Genomic DNA, 24,695 nt, shown 5'->3' on the forward strand with positions numbered 1-24,695 from the left:
GCATCTCTTTAACAAAATGAGGTACGCTACTCTAGTGCATATTTTCAAATAACAGAATTTGGCCTTACAGAAAGATCTAAGCCCATCACACAGATAATCATTCATTTTTATCAATGATTAATACTACATCTAGACTCTAGATGTTAAGGCTGACTTTTTTTCTGATACCCTTCTCTGTCTACTCACACTTTGAGTTCCTAACTCTTTAGAGTAAAAACTGAAGTCTGTATCCCTTATAACCAGACAGAACACCATGTCTCTGAAATACTCAGGAAAACATAGTAATTTCATGCCTCTGAAATACTCAGGAAAAAGGCATCTCTGACCCAATCATAGATTTCTATAGATAGGTCTGTTCATAATTTGTAATTAGAATTCACTGAAAGGTTAATTACTCCTGCTCCCAAGCATCTAGTCTCTGGATTCTCTTTAACTGGCCTCCCCCTTCCTCAACACCCAGAGACTATTGTTTGAAAACCACCAACATTAAAAGTTGAACTATGAGTGGAAAAACAAACCATTTTTTTTCCTATTATACTCAAAACACAATAAACACAACTCAGACCAGACCGCTTCTGACATGAGATGTGAGGGGAGTTTTCCCCCCACACCCAGCAATTCTGCAGCAGACACCAGCTGGGTGTCTTCTAATTCAATTCAGTTCTGACACCATCTACCTGGAGACAGCATCAGATCCCACAGGTTAAGGTTCAGTCTCATAAGACTCCTCCCCCACTTCTGATGCCAGTTGCAAAGCGCAGGTTATATGGCCCTATGCTTCTGATTAACCAGCTATAAATTGGGGTTCCCATGACTCTCTCCTTGGGTTTCATTAATTTGCTACAATAGCTCATAGAACTTATGGAAACATTTTACTTGCCCATTTATATTAAGACTATTACAAAGGATATAGATGAACAGCCAGACAGCATCCATGCCCTCCTCTGGTGCGCCACCTCCACGAACCTCCACGTGTTCAGCTAGCTGGAATTTCCCAGAACCCAGTCCTTTTGGGTTTTTACGAAGGCTTCATTATGTATGTGCAATTGATTACCTCATTGGCCATTGGTGAATAACTCAACCTTTAGGTCCTCTCCCCTTCTCAGAGGTTGTAGGGTAGGGTTGAAAGTCCCAATCCTCTAATGAGGCCTTGGGCTTTCCGGGAACCAGCTCCCGTCTTCAACCTACCTAGGGGTCCCCAGCCATCACTCAACTCATTAGCATACAAAAAGACATTCTTTCAGGTGCTGTGTATCAGGAAATTTATTACTATAAATTACCTAATAATGCTATCATTTACCTCCCAAGGGCACCAGCCTGATTAAATTCTGGAATTGATGAAACAATGACCAGCTTCTATAGTGTAAGTCAATGCTTTTCTAGTTTTCTGAGGGTTTAAGATCTCAAATCCTAGCTAAAACCTGAATCACCTTTAAACTGAATGATTTAAAAAGGATAAACATTTAACCCCAAATGACTAGAAATTATTTAAAATACGTAGCTCAATGACCCTTCAAAAGTAGGTGAAAATGCTGACCAGACATATATTATAAAACCCAGCTTTAATTTCACAGCCCAAATGTGAAATCTTTTCCCATTGTTTGAAATTGGAAACTCATTTCAAAGACTACCTGGAAGAGTTAAAAAAAAAAAAATAGGATTGGTCATGACTTCTCCTAATATTTGAGGTAATACTGTTACAGTTAAATCTTGGACAAACAGGAAGCCATTCCCATACAATAGAAATCTTGTTTGCCATATCTTGTCTGATATTATTATAATTAAAATATATGTATGTATATGTCTATGCCTATCACTGAACAAAGATGACTCTTCAATCAATGCCTTGCTCAGTGTCCATGAACAAAAGCATAGAGGATAAATTTAAGGAAAAATATATTCCCACAAACCCAACACGTAACCTTTTCATATTAAAATCGCAGCCAAAACCTACCATTGCTGCTTACGAAAAGTATTTTTTGATCTCGTTTTCTTGATGGTTGCATGGTCTCAGTTATTTTATACATTTATCAAAAGAACTATTAGTTGTTTATCTTGTTAATTTTTTAGTATGCCCCCTACTAAGCACCGACTTTCATATTATAAGGAAATTAAGGATAATTTTTAAGATAAGAAACTTAGGTACAATCTTTTGCTAGAAGAAGATAAAATATATTTTGAAGGTTGAAGACATACCTGAGTGAGGGAATAAAACACAAGGTAATTCATATTTCATTTACATATAGAAATGTTTTAGTTAAAGCCTCACCAACATGGGCATTGTTGTTATTTAGCATTAATATTTGTTAGGAAGTAATTCATCTGTGAAATTACTAACATATGTAGAATTATTTTTTATTTTCTGGTTTGGGAGAAATGCTCAAGATTTGAGTTTAAAGTCATTTTATTTATATTGTTGAAGTTGAAAAATGTAAATATTGAGCTTTCAATATATTCCAAATACATTTGGAGAATTCTAAAATATTCAATCCATTTATAATATAAAACTTCGTTAGGAACTGGTAAAAACCAAAGAAACTAAAGGTATTTGAGTTATTTCAAATTACTGGAAAAATTTCTTTAAAAATTCACTTTCAGGCCGGGAGCGGTGGCTCACGCCTGTAATCTTAGCACTCTGGGAGGCCGAGGCGGGAGGATTGTTTGAGCTCAGGAGTTCGAAACCAGCCTGAGCAAGAGCGAGATCCCGTCTCTACTAAAAACAGAAAGAAATTAATCGGACAACTAAAAATATATAGAAAAAACTAGCCGCGCATGGTGGCGCATGCCTGCAGTCCCAGCTACTCGGGAGGCTGACGCAGAAGGATTGCTTGAGCCCAGGAGTGTGAGGTTGCTGTGAGCTAGGCTGACACCACGGCACTCTAGCCCGGGCAAAAGAGTGAGACTCTGTCTCAAAAAAAAAAAAAAAAAAAAATTCACTTTCAGTTAAAAACATTCACTACACATACTTAACCTTTTTTTCAAATTCTGTGGTATAATTTAATTTTAGAAATTTATCATTGACTTCCACACTTACCCGAGGCTCTGAATTATGTTACTAAATGATTCTGATGTCAAGTTTTGAAACCAAATTATAGGCAAATCACCTTCAATAATGCAAAAGGCAGAAAAACAAGATAATCCAATGCTTTCCTCACAACATGAAAGCAGAACCAGCTTCCAGTACCTGCCCAAGTGTTAGACTGCACGCTCAACAATAGCCTGTCACCACAACAGGCTGCTTGACGGTAGAAACATACCACTCCTGTAGTCAATTCTGAACATCTGGGCCCCAAATTCATCAATGTAAGCAATACAGGAGCAGCTGGGACCAGCATTAGTTTGACTAACAGTGTTACTGGTTATTAAAATGTTACTTACATAACAAAAATCTTATTTTGGAGTGGGAGGGGGCAAGCACCTCAGTAGTTGTTTTATGTTGCTTTTTTGGCAGGAGAATGACACAATGCAATATTTTCATCCACAGCTTCCTATACACAAAGCTGTGGGTAACATAATGTAAATGTGACAACTGGGATGTCTTGAAGGATGAGTAGATTTTCAACGAGGAGCACTTCATTTGTATTTGTGGGAAGGGTGTCATTAAGAAAGGCGGAGGTAAGTAGGATCACTATGAGCAAAGGTATGAAGACAGAAAATCTCTAGACAAGTTTACAGAGTAGGAAATTATTCCTGTTTGAGGATGTAGAGAATGTGTACAGGTCATCAGTGCGGGAAAAAGCTTGAAAGCAGCTTTCAGCCAGAAGGGAGAAGACTCCAAATGCCACTTTGTCAGTCACTGAAGGTGTTTTGAGCAGAGGCAGGATAAGATTAAAGCTAAAATGGTCTCCCCTTATCCACAGTTTCCCTTTCTGTGGTTTCAGTTACCTGAGGTCTGAAAATATTAAATGGAAAATTCCAGAAATAAACAATTCATAACTTTTAAATTGCTCATCATTCTGAGTGGTGTGACGAAATCTTGTGCCCATCCTGCTCTGTCCCATCTGGGATGTGTACCATCCCTTTGTCCGGCGTATCCAGCCGTGCACGCTCCCTGCCTGTTAATCACTCCGTAGCCATCTCAGTTACCACATCAGATCGACTGTCACCGCATTGCAGTGCTTGTGTTCAAGTAACCCTTATTTTATTTAATAATGGCCCCAAAGCGCAAGAGCAGTGATGCTGACAATTTGGATATGCTAAAGAGATGCTGTAAAGTGCTTCTTTTAAGTGAAAAAGTGAATGTTCTCAGCTTAACATATGCTGAGGTTGCTAATATCAATGGTAAGAATGAATCTTCTATCCTTGAAATTGTGAACAGTATATTGCTATAATTGTTCTATTTTATTATTGTTGTTGTTAATCTCTTACTAAGCCTAATTTATCAACTAATCTTTATCGTAGGTATGTATGTATAGGAAAGTATGTGTGTATACAGGGTCAGGTACTACCTGCAGTTTCAGGCATCTACTGGAGTTCTTGGACTGTATCCCTTGTGGATAAGAGGGGACTACTGTATGCTTCTTTTATAAAGACTAATCCCACTAACCAAGGTGTAGAAATAAGAATTGGAAAAAGGGCTGAATTTCAGCAATAAGGATAAATATAATTATAATAGGATAATTATAATGGTTACTTTTATTTTTAAATTTTTAATAGCACATATTATGTTCTAAAAGCTTCAAATAAACTAATTTATTAGAGTGATTTGGTTAATTAAGAACTATTATCCATATTTTACACAGGAGAAAACTATGGCTCAGAGAGGTTCTATAGCTTGCCCAATATTGCAGAGCTTTTAAAAAGTGGTACAACCATCTCTGTACTAACTTGCCTCCTAATCTGGACATAAACTAGGGAACATATTTCAAATGAAACCTTGGTTCCTTTGAAAAATATGCCAGTAGGTAGGTAGCCCCTACAATGGCCTTCAATGATCTCATCTCCCGGTATTCATGCCCTTCTACAATCACCTCCCTAGAGTGTGGGCTGGACTTATTGGTTCACTTCTAACCAACAGAACACAGCAGAAGTGATGGCATGTCACTTCTAAGACTGAGTGGCTTCCCTCTCTAGCACTCTGTGGCTCTCTTCTGCTCTCTCTTGGATCACTACCCCTGGGCCAAGCCAGCTGCCATGTTGTGAGGCAGCCCCATGGAGCGGTCCACATAGGGAGGGACCAACCACATGAGCCAACAACTACATGAGTGAGTATGGAAGCAGATCCCCCTCCCGCAGTGCAGCCATCAAGCCTTCTGACGAGACTGCAGACCAGGTCAACAGCTTAACTGCAACCTCACGAGACAGAGTGAGCAGGAGACTCCCAAACTAAGCCACGCCTAGATTTCTGACCCTCAGAAATTAAAAGATAATAAATGTTTATTGATTTAAGCAGCTAAATTTTAGAGTAATTTGTTACTCAGCACTAATACAATAATTAGAGAGCAATTATTTAATCTGTTCCTTTATACATGGAGCTAGGAGATGGGAGTCTGTCTAGGAGAGATTATACCTGAAATACACCATAGGCAACCAGCCCAGAATACGGTGCCCTTAACCTTTCTACCCAAACTACATACATCAGATCCACCTATCTCATCCTCCCATGGCTCCTCTTACTGTCCTTGTTCTCCTTTTCTTGAATACATCCTTAGGACTAGGACTACTAATACCCAAATTTTGAGGTTTGTAAAACACTTTTAGACTCATAGTTTTGAACTTCATAGAAAACTCTTTCCCTTCCAAAGCTCACACATTACATTGTCTATTCCTCTTGTTAAAGCACATAGTACATTCTTTCCCATGTGTAAGTTTAAGTGTCTGTTTTTCCAGGTGCCCCCTCCCCTAACTCCTTACAATAACCATGCCTTATATCCTCAGTACCTAGTGTTTAACGTATGGTTGAGACTTAATAAAGGTTGAATGAATGAATGAATAAATGTGTTGCACAACCCATAAATGAATGAGTGAGTGATGCAATGGGCAAGAGATTAGGGACATGGGACATACCATTTGAATGCTTCGGGCTGCTGTGCAAATTTGGACCATCTTATCAGCCATTCCCTTCTATGCAGAATGCTCTCCCACTTTCCTCCAACTTCTTCACCAGGCTTTTCTCTCTTTAACAACACTCACCTCAAACAGCTGTCCATGTACACCCCTCAAACCCACCCACACACCTGCCAGGGCAGCCTTCCCTTTCTCCACTATGAAGTCTTTGCTTTATATTCCATAGCCTCCTGGGCATACCTTGTTACAGTGCTCAGCACACCATACTGCAATAATTGGTTACTTGTCTGTCATTTCCACTTGACTGTAAGCCCCTTGAAGGACAGCATGTCCAGGCATCAATACAATGCCCGGCAGGAGTGGGTACTCAAAAACAGTTTGAAGTAATAGGCAAAAGATTGAATGAATGAGAAAAAGAAAACTACGTTCTAGAAAATTATCTCAGCATGATGTTATGTTTGTTCATTTTGGATAAGATGTCAATCAAGCACATACACTGCTCCAAATCCTAAACGGTAAAATTAACATAATTATATATCAAGATTATTTTGCCGATACACAAAAATTATATTTAGAAATAGTGCTTCAATCCATGGATAGGCCCCAGGCAGAGTTGTGTTTAACACATTTTTTCTGTTTCCCTCGCATCCCTGATGCTGTTTCAGTGAAGAAACAAAAAAAGGTTTCTTTCTTCTCAGTGTAAGATTCTTAATACTGTCCCCAGATGCCACACATATCTCTGCCTCCCAGAAAGCACTCCACTCAATAATTTCCTCCCCATGAAACATTTCTATGTCTTATGCCCTCAGAATTTGGAACCACGACAGAGTAAGCTAAAAACGATAACCTGGTTTAGTGAGTAAACAGGTGCTCGTGGGTTGCCATTCCCATTTTGACAGGGATCTTTTACAAAGGCCGTCGCTTTACCCAAAGCTCAGTAGGGAAAGATAGGTACACACAAAGGACCTTTCTGAAGCCCTCAAGTCACTCTATGGGGGTGAACTCCCCTGTGGCACTAGAGAGGGGATGAAGCTTGGTGGTTAGGACAGCTTTCCGAGTTAGAAACCTCAGCTCGTTCATTCTCTAGTCTTCAGACTTTGGGCAGCTTCACCGGTGCCCAAGTGCTCTATCTGTTAAATGAAATAGTAAGACCCACCTCAAGGAATTGCTGGGAAGATTTAATGGGTTAACACAAGTCAGGTACTCAGCAAATGCCTCGTAAGTAGTAAGTAGTCAATAATTGTCTGCTACTACTATTATCATTTTTACTGTTATTAGAACTGGCTCTAAAAGAACCCAAAAGGGGAAGTTCCCAGAGGGAAGAGAGGGCTGAGAGGAGCATACTTACTGATTTGGTTGTTCAGCTTGAATGCAATGTCCAGCTGCAGGATAAACAGCATGAACTGGAACCACGGACTCATCTCCATGGAGGGGAGGGGAATGTGGACGGAAAACACAATGTCATTGGCTTCGATCTCCCTTGGAATTGCTTCCTCGATGTCCCGGATCTTGTCACAGTGATTGGGTCCCCAAGGCATTAGCCACTTTGTCTTGTGATGGTTCTTACGCACATCCACGCATTTCACCGACATGTAGGACACTGCCGACGTGGGCCCTGGAGCTGAAAAGAGAATGTCTGTTTTAGAAAAACCATCTACTGAAGTGATCGTTTCTGGTTCTTGTTCTTTCCACTCCCATCTTCCCTCCAGGTTTTGGGCTGCCTTCCACAAAGGGGATCCGAGGGTCCTTAAGTGACCTTCAGACATTCTATAAAAGTTTCCCTGAGAGCCTTCCCATTGTGTTTCCAATCACTGTTATTTAAAGAACACATCTGTAATCACTCTAGTTCACTTGCCTCCTCAACTGCAAAACAATGTCACAAAAATTGTGAACTATGCTACTGTTCCCACCTGTCTGATGCTTGGCGGGCTCTGGCGCTTTGTAGAGCAGTGTCTGAAGTCAGAAGACCTGGGTCTGAAGGCTGTTTAATAATTTACTCAGTGAATCTTGGGTAAGTCAATTAAATCTACAATAGCTGCAGGGCCCTCCTCTGAGAAACAAGACGATGGGCTCCTAAGATTGCTCTCAGCTCGAAAATGATAACACAGCTTTTGTTTGAGAGAAAGACTTATGGGCCCCCACTTAGCTTGGTACCTCTCAGAGGGTGGAAACTCTAGCATTGGCTGATACTTTTAAGATGTGCTAAAATATCACCCATGCATTTCAAGAGAACAAATCAAATTTGAAATATATAACTTCAAAAAAACACTATTTTGTGATTATGTAACGGTTACATGACTATAATAGAAAATTTGGAAAATATAGAATTTTTAAGTTCAAAACAACATTTACCCAAAATCCCACTAGAGGGAAGTAACCACTGTTGGAAAAATACCAAATTACTATCTGTCTTTTCTATGAGTATATAATTAGACAAAAGTTTATACATAAATTAAATTGTATAAATTTAAAATACATACAAATATTAACACATATATTCATAAAATAGAGTCACATTATACATGGTTTTGTAGTCTTTTCTTTTTATTTGATTAGAGAAGCAAAATAGTATGTGATTAATCTCACCAGCTCTGGAGCCAAGCTGTCTGCTGTCAAATCCGGGATCTCCCATTTCTAGTTGTGCTACTACTAATCCACGCTCAGAAAGTTTTGGCGGAATTACTAGGCCTGTCTATGTATTAGTTTTATCATCTCTTAAATGGCAATAATAACAGTACCTACCTCTCTGAGTCACTGTATACATTAAACAAGTTAACATATAAAAAGCATTCAGAACAGTGCTTGAGCACACAAAAAGTATGAAATACTAGCTATTATAAATATTTTCTTTATAATTAAAATTTTTCAATTAGTGGTTGCAAAATAGTCAATTATACAATATACCAAAATTAACTAGTCCTTCATCAACTTGTAAAGGCTATCTATAAATAGGAATCATTCCTTGCCTAATATTTTTTGTTGGAAATTTCCCCTAACTTTTCCATCTGCTATCTAAATTTGTTTATGGCACATTTAAATATAGAGAAGTTCCAGATCTTATATAGAATCTCTCTTTTTATGTTTTTTTCATACTTTTATGCTTAGACTGACTTTCTCTATCTCCGAATTCAATAAAAAGCTACATATTTATATTGACTTCTAGTTATTTCTTACAACTTTATTTTTTCTGATATTTAAATAGTTGATCCATCTGGAATTTGCTATAAGAAATGAGAAGAGTTTTACTTTTCTTAAATATTTAAATTATCCTTTATTGAACAAACCCTCCCGTCTTATTGATTTACGACATCACCGTTACTCCATGTATACCAATATATGTTTTTGAATAATCTGCTCTTTGTCAAGTAATGAACTATCAATTCATGGGCTAGTAAAATGTTTTGAATCCTATAAATTGATGGTTTTTATCAATATCTGATAGCGTAACTCTCCTCCCCAATCCATTTCAAATTTGTATGTTTTTGCTGGGATTTTGATTGGGATTAAATTACATCTATAAATTAATGTGGACAGAAACAGCATCCTTTCCCAACATTTAGTTTTCCCACCAAAAGAACAGTCCTTGATTCTCCATTATCTGGAGTCTATTTTTAGATTTCTTTGAAAACTTTCATTGTTTTCTTCATGTGGGTCTTGCCAGTACAGTATAGTTTAAAAACATATCTATTAAACTTTTCTTTGAAAGTTACTAGTAAAAGGAAAACATTATAAATTATGGTTTATGTGTGTAGTTTAAATATGTTTGTTTCCGTGCATCTGACACTTGACATACTATGTTTACAGATCTTTTCTTAGCAGAAATTATCTCTTATTTAATAGAGATCAGACAGGGACTGGAGGAAGATGTAAAGCAAAAAGAAAATCTCTTAGGAGGCAAAAAGTATGTATTATTAATATTCTGCCCTACTTCTAATGTTCAAATCTACATTTTTTTCTGTCCCTAAATATCTATCCTAATGGTAAACTTTGAGTAGTAAAATGTTATGTTTGCAGAAAATTGGGACAATGTCTACTAAAACTTAACAGAAATTTAACACTACTGAACTCTAGCTGGAAGTCCTTCAATATAGTACGCTGAGCACTGCAACACAGAGTCACCACCAACTCATGCTAGGGAAGTTTCTTTTTTTTAAACTCAAAACTGTATCATGAAGACTTTTTACATCTAATCCACCTAAAATCAGACATTTGGATTATTATTAGAAATATGAGTCAATCAAACTTGGGTTACCCTGACTCAGCTAACTAGCCCACTGACATTAGAAAGGCCAAATGGCACATTTAACCTAACCCTTTTTAATGTGGTTGGAGAAATAAACAGTGAGACAGAAGTCATGAATTCTATCTTTGGCTAACATACTCAAACTGACTATTTGCTGCAGAAAATAGTTACTACATTTTAAAACTTCTATTCTTCCAAAAGGAACCTAACCTTTTTCATTTTTCTTTCTCCTTTTGAAAAACAAGTCTCTCACTCCTCAGACCAAAATGAAAAATAACTAGCCAAGTTCCTCAGCTAAGCTCCAAAACCACATTCCAAACTTAATAACAGAGAAGCTGAACACTTTACGGGCACAAAGGCTGCATTTTTAATGGATGCAGTGAACTCCAGCCTTTTTAGTGGCCTGCATTATTTTCATTCTTTCATTAGTCTAGTGTTTCTTTCATAAAGAAAAAAAATCCCAGGAATACTAATACTTTCATAAAGATCATGGCAATGAACTTGGAGAAGCCTCAAGTGCTTCTTAAGCTATACTATGCGAATCACAAATATTTTTCTCCACTCGAATAAATTAGTCCTCTAGCCTCAAAAACATTTTGCATAACTTAAAAATCAGAAAATAATTCAACATTTTCATTTTATCCAGTAGGGAAAACATGTATTATTTGAGAAAGTAAACAGACATCCTGATATTTAAACATGGACAGTTAATGTTTCCCCCAATGCTACCTTTACAGCTCAGGACAACTTCCTACTCCAGCTAAAAGTGAATACTCAGGTGTTTCTTTATGTAGAAAACATATCGAGTAAACTGAAAGCAAAGCTTATAGCTAGCAGCTGGTTGCCTACCACAGGTGTTTTCATTGGTTGTAGCCAAAATTAGGACTATACGGATCACAAAATAGTGTCTAGAATCAAAAGAAATTTGATTTGTCTTTAAATTAAAAAAAAAAAGTGAGAAATTTTGTTGTAAGAGAAAAGATCTAAATGAAGGAAGTTAAATTACCTGCAACCTTTGAACAAGCCACAATCAACCAACAGGTATTTGTAATGAAGGCCTTACTGAGTCACTAGCATGGTTCTAGGGATTAATAGACCATGTGTATTTAAGAAAGGGCTGGATGAATTCAGGTCAACAAACTGAGTCATGTTTGCTCAGGTGAAAACTAAAAATAACCATTCCTCAGTATTCCTAGGATAGTAATGCAATATCACCCAGCTGCCTCAGCACACATTATAAATGTCCCCTCTACCCATTTGTAGCATATAATTTAGTTAAAAACAAGTAGGCCAAAAGCTACTTCTATGTCAGTACAATTGAACAGAGTAATCTGGCCAAAAATGAATATGCCTAGTCTCTGTGAATTGGTTAACTTATGGTAGGTTAAGAGAGTATTGAGAATAGCACTGAAGTTATAAAATCACAAGCTATTCATTGAAAACACTGGCCCATTTTGAGTTCTATTCCTTTTACTATGTCAAACATGGGCCATTTTTTCTTTCCTAACCTGTGTTTCAATACGATATTTTTTGCCTCCATTTTTCCACTACAGTACGTGAATTGTGAAATATGATACTATACAATATTTAATTTTAAAGTGACATGAAATCAGTAAGACTTCTAACAAGTTCAAGATTGTGGAAAAATGCACGAATACAGCTTGAAGCCTCTTTGAAAACCCAGTGATCCCTCAATTATACACATTACTGCAGCTCATACTACATTCTCCAAACATGTCTTGAGCACCTACTATGTGCTAGACACTGTTAGGTGCTGGAGTGAACCTAATAAGACACCAGCCATATGGAATGTCCAAATAATAGAGAAAGCAGACAATACATAAATAATTGTGGGGAAAATTAATTATAATCATGGTGAATGCTATATTTCATCTGACATTACCTGAAAAAAGGCAATAATCAGATATTTGGGAAGTAGAAGAAATGAATACACTAGAATGAGACAAAAATTCCAGTCATCATTACAATGTAACCTTGAATAAAAGTGTAAGTGAACAATGACTAAACCTGTAGTACTTCTTTTGGAAGACTATTCATTGACTCCAGTCAGCTTCCTGTTATTTCATTTCAAATGGCTATCCAGTTTACAAATTACCATCTAGCCAACGACTACCATTTATCCTGCTCAAAGTTGAGTCAACAACAAATCATTAGCCCCTACTCCCTCCAGAACCTATAATTAAAGAGTTAGAGAGAGATACAAGACTTGGTTGTCTCCTAGAAAAGTTAAAATAAAACTAAAACAGCATGCTTACATGACACATGGTCTCCATTTAAGCCAACACAGACTATTTATTTCTTTGGTTTATCACAAGTAATGTAGATTTCTTTAGAAATTACCTAGGAGTATTACTATTATGCGGGCATTGTGCTAACTAAAGACAGAGACAAATAACAGTGTCAGACTGTGAGCTGCTCACAGTCTAGTGTGGGAGGCTGAGAAGTCAGCAGAGAATTACATCCTGATTGCAAATTGCTCTGACAGAGGTTTGCACGGGATGCTTTGGTTGTAAGAAGGGTTGGCTGTGTGCAGGACTTAGCCTTGAAAGACAGCAGGTGGTAGCCAAGGGAAAAAGGAGGGAGGTGAGAAGGGAAGCCTCTGAGGAAGAGCAAGTGCCAGGTCACAGGATTCCTAAAACAATCACATTTTCTGCAGATGTCTGTGCTTGAGTACTAAAAATTAAAACGAGGCCATTTAACAGGTGCAAAATGCAGCATCACTCCTAACTTTGTCTGTGTCTGCCCTTGCCTCTCCTAACCAGTGGCAGAATTCCACCAGGGTGCCTTGCGAGTCCCTGCTCCACTCTACAGAGCACCATAAAGAAGGAGTAATAAAGAGATCTGCACAGAACAAAGAATTTGTATTTGGGGGGATGTTTCCTTTTAAGACACCTATTTCTGTCCTTTAAATAGCAAGAAGGCCAGACAAGAGATCTGCTGGAAGAAGCGGGGTGGGAGGGCAAGAGGGTGGTCAGGAGGGAACAGGAGAAGATCCACCTCCTATTCCCACCAGGGGCCCCAAAGAGCCTTTGAAGCCTCAATCATCAGGTAATAATAGCCTTCCCCTAAATTAGAGGAAGAATGTCTGCCTTGCAACAAAGATGATATTTAAAGATTAATCTGCTTTGGGCTATAAGGGGAAGGAATGTGGAGAACAGAGCAGTTGAAAGGGTAATTCACGTTTACAAGCAGTAATGATCAGAACCCCACAATTTAAAAAATGTAATGACTTTAAGTAAAAATGGTCAAAGATTTCAGAAATGTTTTAGAAAATTTTATTTTTATAATAGGATTTAGCTAACAAAAATGACAGCAAAACAATATACAATGATTTTAAAACATACAGACAGTAACTAGCAGATATTTTGTTCTACTGACCCAAGAGGCAGGCTGATTTAACACCTGAAACCTAGTCTTAGTTAAAAACCTGCTATCACCATCTCTGCAATCTGTAAAAATGTGAATATTTCATTTATTTGTCTACTTTTTTATAATTTCATTTTATTTGTTCTCTACTTTGTTCCATAAAAGATTTTTGGCTACTAGAAGTATTAGTCTTTATTAAAAATAATGATAACTGGGGCTGATTTAAAAGGATAGAGTTAATGGTTAGGGGGACACTAAGAATTACTTAGCTTATGTCTGATATCTTCAGAAGTGGAAAACAAAAGAAATAGCTGGAGAATGTAAGCCCCCCAAAACTTTCACCTAAACAATAAAGCTAATGGCTTCATCCATTTCATTTGATAATGTAGAGAGAACCTCCATTGCCTCACTATGAATGGTATTTATAAGAAGTTAATGAAAAAGTATATGCTCAAATTGATTCTAAACTCTGCCAATTTGTGTACCTCTGCTTTCCTTATGAGAACTTATATGAAATGTATTGGCATCGAGGACATGGACAATTCCAGAGACTGCTTAGGATTTTCTAATGTGCTTCAAGGTGGGGAGGGTGAAGAAGAGGGGGAAAAAGAACATAGGTGGCAGAAAAAAAGAAAACTGGATGAATTCCTTCTATTTATACAACTACGATTCTTATTCCAATGCCCCCATTAAATGCCCTCTCATTTAACCTATGAGAATCTTCAGCTAAATTTAGAAATTAGCTTTTCAATATGCCTGATTGATTGCCCTCAGACATTCCCCATGCCTTTCTCAAGTTTAAAAAGCCTTAAGTCTGGTTAAAAGGAAACGTGGAATATACTGCATGACTCAAGGAGCCAGATCACGTTATCTGGTTGAGTTGGGAGGTCTTAGGAGCCAATCCTGCTTACCGTTCACTCGAGGTCGGTTCCTAAAAAGATTTCTTAATCTTAACTGCCATGGCACTTATCTAAGTTTTAGGATGTCTCATTAGAATGAGTGCTTCAAATATTTCAGCTAAAGAAAGTACAAATACTTGTGTTAAACTGACTTATTACTTAACTGACTCAGTCTGTTAATTCCCTCACTGAAATTGCTCAAGTTATAATGGTCACTTACTCCACTTCTGCCACTCACTTTGAAGATGAAATCCTTCTATATATCAACCATACCAATTAAATCTTACTAGATTACTAAATGAAATATTATTGCACAATTCAAACTCAATTACTGGACAACTGAAAGTGTGTCTGCAGAGACTAGACCTGGAGAAGTGGTTTTGGGTTATCATAGCTGTGCCCTTGTGCATGAAATGGGGTACGCTAAATGAAATGAAATTCATTCTTGCCAGCAATGTTCAATAAGTAGTTAATTATGTTAACATCTGTTCGAGGAAAGCTAATTTTTTTTAATGCAACAGAACATTCCTCTACACCAGACTACTACCACCAAAACACACACACCACATTTGCCAAGTTGAATGCAAAGTAATTTGTACTGTACACACAAAAGTCAAGCATTTATTTAAAAATAGTTTTCTACAACATACACTTATGAATAAATGACAGACATTTTGACAGCAGAGATTCAGAAATCGTAGCAAACACTTGTGTAATTCATTCTGACTCAAAAAATATTGAAAAATACTTTTATGTTTACATCTTAGGCAGATGAAGATTTTAAATGCTTGGCCCGCAACCTCAATTGTTGTAGAGCCAAAGATGTAACGGCTTTGAAGAATAGAAGAATTACTCTATATTTGTCAGAATCTACGCGGCAAACAAGCAGCGCCACTTGGCTTACATTACTTGCCTGGCTTGGATCCCGTGGAATTGAGGAGCGTTGGAACCAAGAGGAAAAAAATTAGAGTGCTTTGGGACAGTGAGCCAAACTCTTACATAGTATTTGAAATGCTGTGGTAAACATGAAATTATTTTAGGCTCAAGATTGGTGCCAGTTTTTTTTTTCTCTTTTTGAAAAAAAAAATCATAAAGTGCACATAAAAGGCCCTGCCAGAGATTTAGCACATAAAATCTGCCAACCATTAGATGTGCTAATTGGAGGAGCAATCCAGTGGCCTGAATTAGGATTAAAAAAATGACCCTCTCCTTTGGCATCCGGCAGTAAAGAGAGGCGAAATCAAGAAGCCTGACAGAAGTACATCAAATTACTAATTCTAACCTCTATCCCTGAAAAATGCCTGTGATTACTATTTCTCCATCATTCTAGAAATACTCAAAACAGCAAAAATTAAATACACATGAAGTGAACACAAAAGACCTCCACAGAAAAATCCAATGGCTCATCTGTTGACGTTATTGCTCACTGCTCGGCAAACCAGTCGTCTGGGCTAAATTTTTGACTTTGTGCCAGTGCTTCAAAATCAGCAACCTGTCAGCCAAAAGGCTGTGTGGAATGCAGCCAAGACCACCTATGGAAAGTGAATTATAGCATCTTATAATTCACTACCTTGGGCTATGATCTCATAAACCTGGCATGGAGGGCGCACCAGCTCTTGTGTGGGAACCTCTCAGAGCCTCTGTAGAGGCCCCCAGACCTGCTGTGGCAGAGCTGTAAGGGCAGGTGTGACAAAAAGGTGGACAACAGGCTCCACTTGAACAAGCTCGCCATGGGCACGCTTCTGTACTGGAATTTTAGGGTTGGGAAACCCCAAAATTAAATATTCTAGGAGAAATAGTCAGTTGCTTTTTCTGAACTACCTATTACACTCTATAAATTTCCAATGTTTGTCATTTATAATTTATTATCAGACACTTATTATTTATAAGTTACAGATATCCTACTTTTATCAATATTATTAATATTAATAATGAATATGAATGATAACTAGTATGTGGACTACAAAGCACTTTCACATACATAGGTCATATAATCCTCCTAGTAAACAGGTAAAGTCATTATAATTATTCCCTTTGCACATTCAGAAGATTAGTGGGTTTTGTCCCACCAGTAAGTAGCAGAGCTGGAACTAGAACCCAGGTCTGACTTCAAATCCAGTGCTCCTTCCGATATACCACATTGCCTCGCAACTGTCCGTTTATTTATTAGCACTTGCTATTCATTAGCTTTCTAAGATTAGGTAATTTGTAGAGTCGAGAGACGGATGAAGAAGACTGTGGCCATAGGAGCTTGCTGAAGCTCCACAGGCAAGGCTCTAACTAGCGCTGGTAAAGGGAGGTGGCAGAGTAGCTCATCTGGGAGACTTACAGTGAGGGGCAGAGGACCTCAAAGACTTCCATAAAGGGATGGTGGAAGAACAGGCTCCTGAAAATGCACTAAACTCACTTGAATCCCTCCTGTGTTTTACTGAGGTCTTGGTTATAACTTCACATATTCCAGGCAGGCAGTCTTTGGATGTTAGCCTGGAGAAGACTTGACTGAGAAACACAGAGCTGCCATGGGAGAGTCTGTTATAGTCCATGTAGGCAGAGAAAGAGACAGGGATACAATCTGAGGAAGGATGACTCCACAGCAACCTACGGAAGAATTTACTGCTAATCAAAGTAGGCAAACAGTGGCACAGTTTGACTCAGGAAGGGTGAGTTCCCCACCCATGCAAACATTCAGGAAGTCGCTGGATAGATAAGAGCCCGTACTAAATATAAGCTTCTCTCAGTCACAGCAAAATGATAACGTCTCCTAGTCATATATGCAGTATACTAGGGCATGGAAAAATTTAAGGCCCAATAAGGAACTGCACACAGTTTATTAGTTTGTTTTTCTCCATTTTCGGACCAGTTTCAGATAAACAGATCAAAGCAACTGGCATTCTGAAGGGTCAAAAATGTAGTGGTGTACAGTGTAAGCTGAGGCTAAGGACAAACAAGGCCTGTTATTGACTTCAACTGGAATTTCACAAATGCCAAGAATAATCGTATTCCCTTCCCTGATTATTCAAAGAAGAGGCAGGCCCTTTATAATTTGTGAATTCCCTAGTATTGAGGATAGAGGTAAATTTTAAGGGTAACCTGCAGTTTTAACATTCACATTCTCAGGGATGGTTCATTTTTTTAAAACACAGAAATAATAAAATTAAAATCACTATGCAATTTTTAAATATTTTAAGTTTCATCAGTTCTACGTTCTAGCTCAAGTGCCATTTCCTTCATTCAATTTGTTAAATGCCTGTAATGTGCCACCCTTAGAGGCCTTCTCTGGTTTTCCTTCAGTAACAAATGATCCTTACTTCCTTTTGTGCCAATATTCCCTGGCCTACATCTTTATGATAGCATTCTACTTTATTTTCAGACATAGCTTCTGAACCCTACAAAATTATAAGCTTTTGAGGGGAGGGACCACATCTTATTTCTCCCTGTGGTACTAAGCATAGAAATTTGAACATGTAAGTCCTCCAAACCTGAATTGAACTATTTACATTGTACGGTTTTTATGTCATATTAAATGCATTAATGTTAAGTTATGCTTGATTTACCTAACAAACTTTCATCAAACACTTATTAGGGCTGGGCATGGTTGCTCATGCCTATAATTCCAGTGCTTTAGGAGGCAGAGGCAGGAGAATTGCTTGAGCCCATGAACTGAAGACCAGCCTGGGAGACATAGCAAGACGCTATCGCTACAAAAAATTTAAAAAATTAGCCAGGTGTGGTGGTGTGCACCTATAGTTGCGGTTACTCAGGAGACTGAGGCAGAAGGATCCCTTGAGCCCAAGAGTCCAAGGCTGCAGTGAGCTATGATCAGGCCACTGTATTCCAGCCTGGGTGACAGAGCAAGACTCTGTCTCAAAAACAAACAAACAAAAAAACAACACCCAAAAAAATATCCATTAGTCACCATTTTTAAATGCCATAGTGGATTAGATCCACGGCCTGCCTGTATCAAAGTGCATTTAAGACTGACACTCAGCTGCTTTCCATGATGGCAACCTCTCAATGTCTCACCTGTGCCGCAACTGAAGATCACCTCCTACAAAGACCTGGGATGGTTTTTTGCAGATCTGTGTCAACCAATATATCAAATGCATACTGAATTTTGAGGATCAAAATGAACTTGTCCTAAGCTATCACCCTAATCCACAGGAAGAAAAGTAATTTACACATCAAAAGAAATGAGGCAGATATCAGGCAAACAAAAAAATGATAATTTTTGAAAAATTGCTCCCAATGAGTTTTTAGCCAACATTAATATTATAAGAGCATGTTTAGATAACTACTCTTCAGTGTAATTTTTAGAAACTGAGGTTCTCAAAGGCAAGACTTATAGTTATTTACCTTACCCCAGTACTGCCCTGAGGGTTTTAAAGGCCTAAATGGATGAAAAGCAAATTGGTGACAAAATGAGATAAAGTACTCACATTTCAGCCTCAAATGCATATAATTAATAGCTATATGTTTAAAGATTTTATGACAAAGTCCATATCTTAAAAACACATGCAGGGAAATTTTGGGCCATTTCATTACTATCCTCCAAACAAGCCCTACCAGAGATAAAAGCAAACACTCCCTTCTAAAGGCATCAATATCCCATTTCTGAGATCAAATCTACGAACAGGCTCAGACAGAAACTTGGGCAAAGAAACCTTCTGCTGCATGTATGCACTATTCAGTCAGAACTCTAAATGAGTTTTTCTCTCTGGAGCAATGAATTATATATGAAAGTTCTCAAAGAATTAGCAAAGAATTACAGTGAAAGACTTCTGATGTTGAAGTAACAGTAGAGTGTAAAAGGGTATCAGAAGTCTGGAGATGCCACAGAGGTTCAGAATGGTGACAGGCAGGTGCAATTGTGGCTAGAAGAGAGAGCTATGGACGGGAGCAATTTGCAGGCCCTGGTGATGCACATGGGAGGTGAGCAAGAGAGAAGTCAAGGATGTCCCCAGATTTCTCACACAGGCTGCAGATAATGTAATTCACTGAGAGGAATCTAAGGAAAATGAATAAAATGTCACATCACAGGTAGAATGTGTAGAAGCTGGATGTGTATAGCTTGTTCAAAAAAGGGGCTGCGGATCGGGGGCGGTTACAGATAAAAGGTCAAACATGTGAATGACTAAGATGTAGAAGAGGAATTAGATTTATTCTGGGCAGTCCCAATGTTGCAAGTCTTAAGCGAGGAAAGCTGAGATCAATAAAATCACACTCCCAAGGTTAACCGGGTCAGCTGAAGAAAATGAGCTGCCCGCACCTGTGTGAGTAGAGGTGCTCCTGCCAGTGACACTTGGTGAGTGCAAAGGGTGTGGAGTCCACTGGTGCACAGGGCGGGGATGGCAAGGTGTCCTTTAGGGCCTCCGCCATCATTAACATTCTGTGAGCACTCTTCGTATACTCAGAGCTTCAGTTCTGGGCCAGAAATTGTTCTCCCTTTCCTGAACTACCACAAATTTGAGGATAAGACTCTTGGCAGAATGAATTATCCCAGGAATCAGGATTGTTGGGGTCTAGTACTGGATATGCCGTTAACCAGGCAAATTATTCAACCAATCTTGGGCCTTAGTTTTCTCAACTGTAAGAGGCAGTATTTCAACTATTAGATACTTTTAATTTAGCCATTCCATGATTCTAAAGGAAATTTATGTACTCTATGTTATGGTGAAACTCATTCTTTTAAAGTTAAAAAAACATAGCCTTTTAAATTAGGTTCAATGTATATGCCAAGAGTACAGGCTACCAAACCCTCCCCATCAGGCCCCTCGTCCCTTCACTGTCCTTTTATTCTCACATCTGTTGGAGCTGCGGTTCCCAACCCCTGGGTCATGGACCAGTACCAGTCTGTGGCCTGTTAGGAACCGGGCCACACAGCAGGAGGTGAGCGGCAAGGAGTGAAGCTTCATCTGTGCTTACAGCTGCTCCCCATCATTTGCATCACTGCCTGAGCTCCACCTCCTGTGAGATCAGCAGTGGTATTAGATTCTCACAGGAGCATGAACCCTACTGTAAACTGCGCATGCGAGGGATCTAGGTTGCACGCTCCTTATGAGAATCTAATGCCTGATGATCTGAGGTGGAGATGAAGCGGTGATGCTAGTGCTGGGGAGCGGCTGCAAATACACATTATCATTAGCAGAGAGGTTTGACTGCACAACAAATGTAATGCACTTGAATTAAACTGAAACTATCTCCCATTCCCAATCTGTAGAAAAATTGTCTTCCATGAAACCGGTCACTGGTGCCAAAAGATTGGGGACTGCTGTGTTAGAGGAACAGAACTTAATGGTCAAATTCTCATTCTGTTACTGTTTGGATGTGAATGGCTTCTGGGTATTTTCTATCTTCCTACAACTGGTGAGACCAAGTAACTATTCCTGCAAGCAAGGGCAAGCTACTGCCAACTGTATGTGTAAAATTTCATCCTGATATAGTAAGTACAGTGAAATATACCCCCATGATAGAGACTATGAGAAGGTGGTTTCAATCTAATCATAATGAAAACCTTTAGGGAAAAACAACAGCAATAAAAAATCCAATTCCAGCTTCCAGCCAGTCACCCATACACCCACAGTCTAATACAACACAAAGACATTCCAATACAATGAAATAATCTGGAGCATGCCCAACCTCTATTTTTTAGAATGATAGAAGTGAGTTCAACAGAGCTAAGTCTATTATTCAGAAGAAATGGAAGTCCTGGCATACACTGCCCTAAGCCAAGAGATCATTGATAAAATTTGCTAATGAAATCAATTCATAACATTCTTTCAGATTTTCATGTAAACTGCTGGATTCCTAATATATTTCAACATTTACCCAGATTATACTCTACAAGAAAGTATGTCATAAGAGAAAACAATGATTACAGTGTAGCAAGGAAAATTAACTTTCACAGAAATAGTTCTCTATGTTGCTGTAGGCATCTACAAAAACAGAGTAAGAAAAATCAAAAGCAAGAGCTCTCCACTCAGGAAAACTTGGGCTCAAATGCCAACTCTGCTACTCACTGGCAATTTAGTTGGGCAACTTACCTAGACTTACAGAATGCTAGTTTCCCTTTTGTATAATAAAATTGTACTAAGGGTACCTATCTCACTGGTTTGTTTTTAAGATAAAATAACTAATATCAAAAGCCTATTATAGTACCTTGCACATAGTGAGACCTTAATAAATGCTGACTGTTGATGATTACAATGCTGTCAGCAGATCGAGAAGAAAAATCTGGTGGGAGATGCAGACACACTCCCTGTTCTCTGTTCTGTTTTCTTCCCCTGGGGGATGTGTTAATCAACATTCATGGAACTAGAAGGTATGGATCTTGGATGTAAAAAACAGGGGTTCTCCTTACCTCTCAGTGCACAGCCCCAGCGATCAGAGATGATTCTATAAAAATTTAACTTGAACATCTAAGAAGATGTCTTTGCCTGAGAAATAGCCCAGGGATGTCCTAAGCAGCCTGTTGTTTGAGGGAACACAGAATTAACCCTTGGTTTCCTCTTCAGTGAAATGGAATTATAACATCTTTTTTTCAAAATTATCTTCACAAATCATTATAAAATAATTATGGGCGAGTGAAAATTATTAACACAAGTATTCACTACCCCTTCCCTTCCTCCCTGCAGATAAAGAGAATGCTGGTGTTGCCTGTCCTCGTCTGCCCTCAAATGAGGGTTCGACTATTGCTAGATGGATTCTTTGGGTTTTCAAGACACACAATCAAAAGAAAGGGGATAGGCAAAAGAAATGGGCTTGCACTGGGAGGGGGGAGTTTTACCAGAAAGGGTGTTGGGATTTTGGAAGAGACAGGTTAGAAGCCTCAAAGTGGATGGAAAAGGAAACAGGAATTTCTAGAAGTATTGCTACAGATTATACATCTGCAGCAACACTTCACTGTGTTTTGACTGTGCAAATAAAGAACAGAAGTTATTAGGTCATTTTAAATTCACCTTTGGTTAACTGCCTATTTCTTTGACAGAATCACCCCCTTGGAAACTGGACCAAACAGGTCATGTTTTCAATAGAGACAACATAAGAAAATAAGATAACAGGTGCAAAAACATCATACAAACCTTAGGCAGGATTTGTTTAATTAGTACATGACACGGGGAACACTGAAAGGACGTGAGGACTATGGGGCTAGACTGTCTGAAGTTAGAGCTATGCCTATGCTAGACCATCGTCTTATTTTAATATTTTGTCCAAAGTCTGGACTTCTCACAATCAGACGGTTATACCTGCCAAATCCCTTACTCTTCCTGGCCGCTCTGTCCCCATCCCTCTACCCCAGGATTCCTCAACTTTGGCACTAATGACATTTTGGGCTGAACAACTGTTGTGAGGGGCCGTTCTGTGCTTTGTGGAATGTTGGGCAACACCCCTGGCTTCTACCCACTAGTTGCCAGTAGCATCCTCCTGCCTCCCCTGGCAAGTACTGAAAATAAAAATGTCTCCAGATGTTGCCAAATACCCCCTAGGGGGGCAAAATTGCTCCTGGTTGAGAATCCCTGCTTTACCCCAACCACCTGGGCTTATAAGAAAAATTCATACTTCACTAAACCCATTCTGCAATGCTCCATTTTCAGAGTTTACAACTACAGGGATTTCAAATTCTCAACAATCCATAACCATTACAGTTTGCCTGCATGCTAGAGTGACTGCATCCAGCTGTCATCTACACATTAGGAATGGTAGTAACAGCTACCAATTGTTGGATATTTCATATGTGCTCAGTGCTAGCGATTTAACTGGATTGATTTTCATTCTCATACAGAGTTAGTGGTAGATATTATTATCTCTGTTTAGAAATGATTAAAATGATGCTCTGAAAAATGAGAATAACCCATTTAAGGTCACAGCCAAAAAGTATCTGAACTGGGGTTTGAATTTAAATCCATCTGAGTCCAGAGTCTCTCTTTGTCTTGGGCCACACTGTTTTTCCCAAAGAGAAAAGCTAATGCAGAGATACATGAGAAATACATTTGCCATAAGTTCCATGAGTTAAAACGGCAAGTCCCGCGTACTGACTACTGCAGGGCTTGGTGTTCTCTGCACTAAGCTGATCACCAGCAGTAGTCATTGTTCTACAGATACCAACAGGCTCATTTTTGAATTATGAATTTTCTACTGAAAACAGGAAAATGGTGGTTTCCTCTAAGTAGAAACAACAAGCAGTAGGTGGTTGCCATGGTCACAGAGGTAAACTTAACCTTGACTGGAATACAATCACCAGCAAGTATGGTAAGGAGTCTAAACTAGACAAGGGGCATTTCACCTGGAGAAGAGTGAGTCAAAGGAGAGAGATGATAGTCATCTTCAATTATTTGGAAGGCTACCATCTAACAGAAGGGAAGCACATGTTCTGGGTTATTCCAAAAGGAAAATCCAGGATCCATCAGTGAAAATTACAATGTGGTAACGGAAGCCAGTTTTCCACTGAATGATAAGAAAGAACATTTAACCACTATAGTGTTTTAACTGGATGGAAAATCAAACGTGCTGTCTAGAGAGCAAGACATCACTCGAATAGAAAGGTGCTGACAGGAAGGTCGTCTCTGTTGGGAGACCCCAGTGTGGGTGAGATTGGACTAGGCAAATTCCCAGGCCCCTCCCTTAACAAAAATCTCTGTTTCTCCGAAGAATTGGTAAATTGTGGATTCCCTGTTGAAAACAGACAATTGGAAGGTGGGGGAGGCGGGGCCATTGCTTGTCACTTCACTAGGAAAGGTAAAGTCCAGTCTCACTCGGGAAGAAAATGCTGTTTAGGCAAGACAGAACACAAGACGGGAAGAAATCTTGTGAGGGATTTTTCTTCTCTCTTCTGAATAGATGACCATGGAACAGGGCAGTAAGGGCAAAAAGAAGACCAAGAAGCAAGCAGCTTACTGCGGTTCTCCATCCCTAAGGCACTCTAATGCCTTTATTGGAATTTATAGCCACCTCCCACTATTTTAGCCTGAAAACTCCATTTAATTTTTAAAAGAAAATTAGGCAATCATCCAGCTAGGTGTGCTGTGGTTCCCAACCGTGGGGCCACAGCCCGGTACCAGTCCATGACCTGTTAGGAAACGGGCCGTGCATCACTGCCTGAGTTCTGCACCACCCTCCCCCACCCATAACACCCCACCACCCCCAACCCCGGTCCATGGAAAAAT

General features: G+C 38.9%; 1 protein-coding gene across 2 annotated transcripts in view; it reads right to left on the reverse strand.

The window, feature by feature from the left end:
- WLS (wntless Wnt ligand secretion mediator) overlaps positions 1-24,695 on the reverse strand; it is a 127,410-nt gene that overhangs the window by 81,791 nt on the left and 20,924 nt on the right. For both annotated transcript variants that reach the window (XM_012653773.1, XM_012653774.1), the window contains exon 2: positions 7,355-7,627. In XM_012653773.1, the coding sequence (XP_012509227.1) occupies positions 7,355-7,627 (273 nt within the window). The remainder of the gene's footprint in view (positions 1-7,354; positions 7,628-24,695) is intronic.

Source organism: Propithecus coquereli, unplaced genomic scaffold (genome assembly GCF_000956105.1).
Source record: "Propithecus coquereli isolate 6110/MARCELLA unplaced genomic scaffold, Pcoq_1.0 Scaffold427, whole genome shotgun sequence".
NCBI classification, from domain to species: domain Eukaryota; kingdom Metazoa; phylum Chordata; class Mammalia; order Primates; family Indriidae; genus Propithecus; species Propithecus coquereli.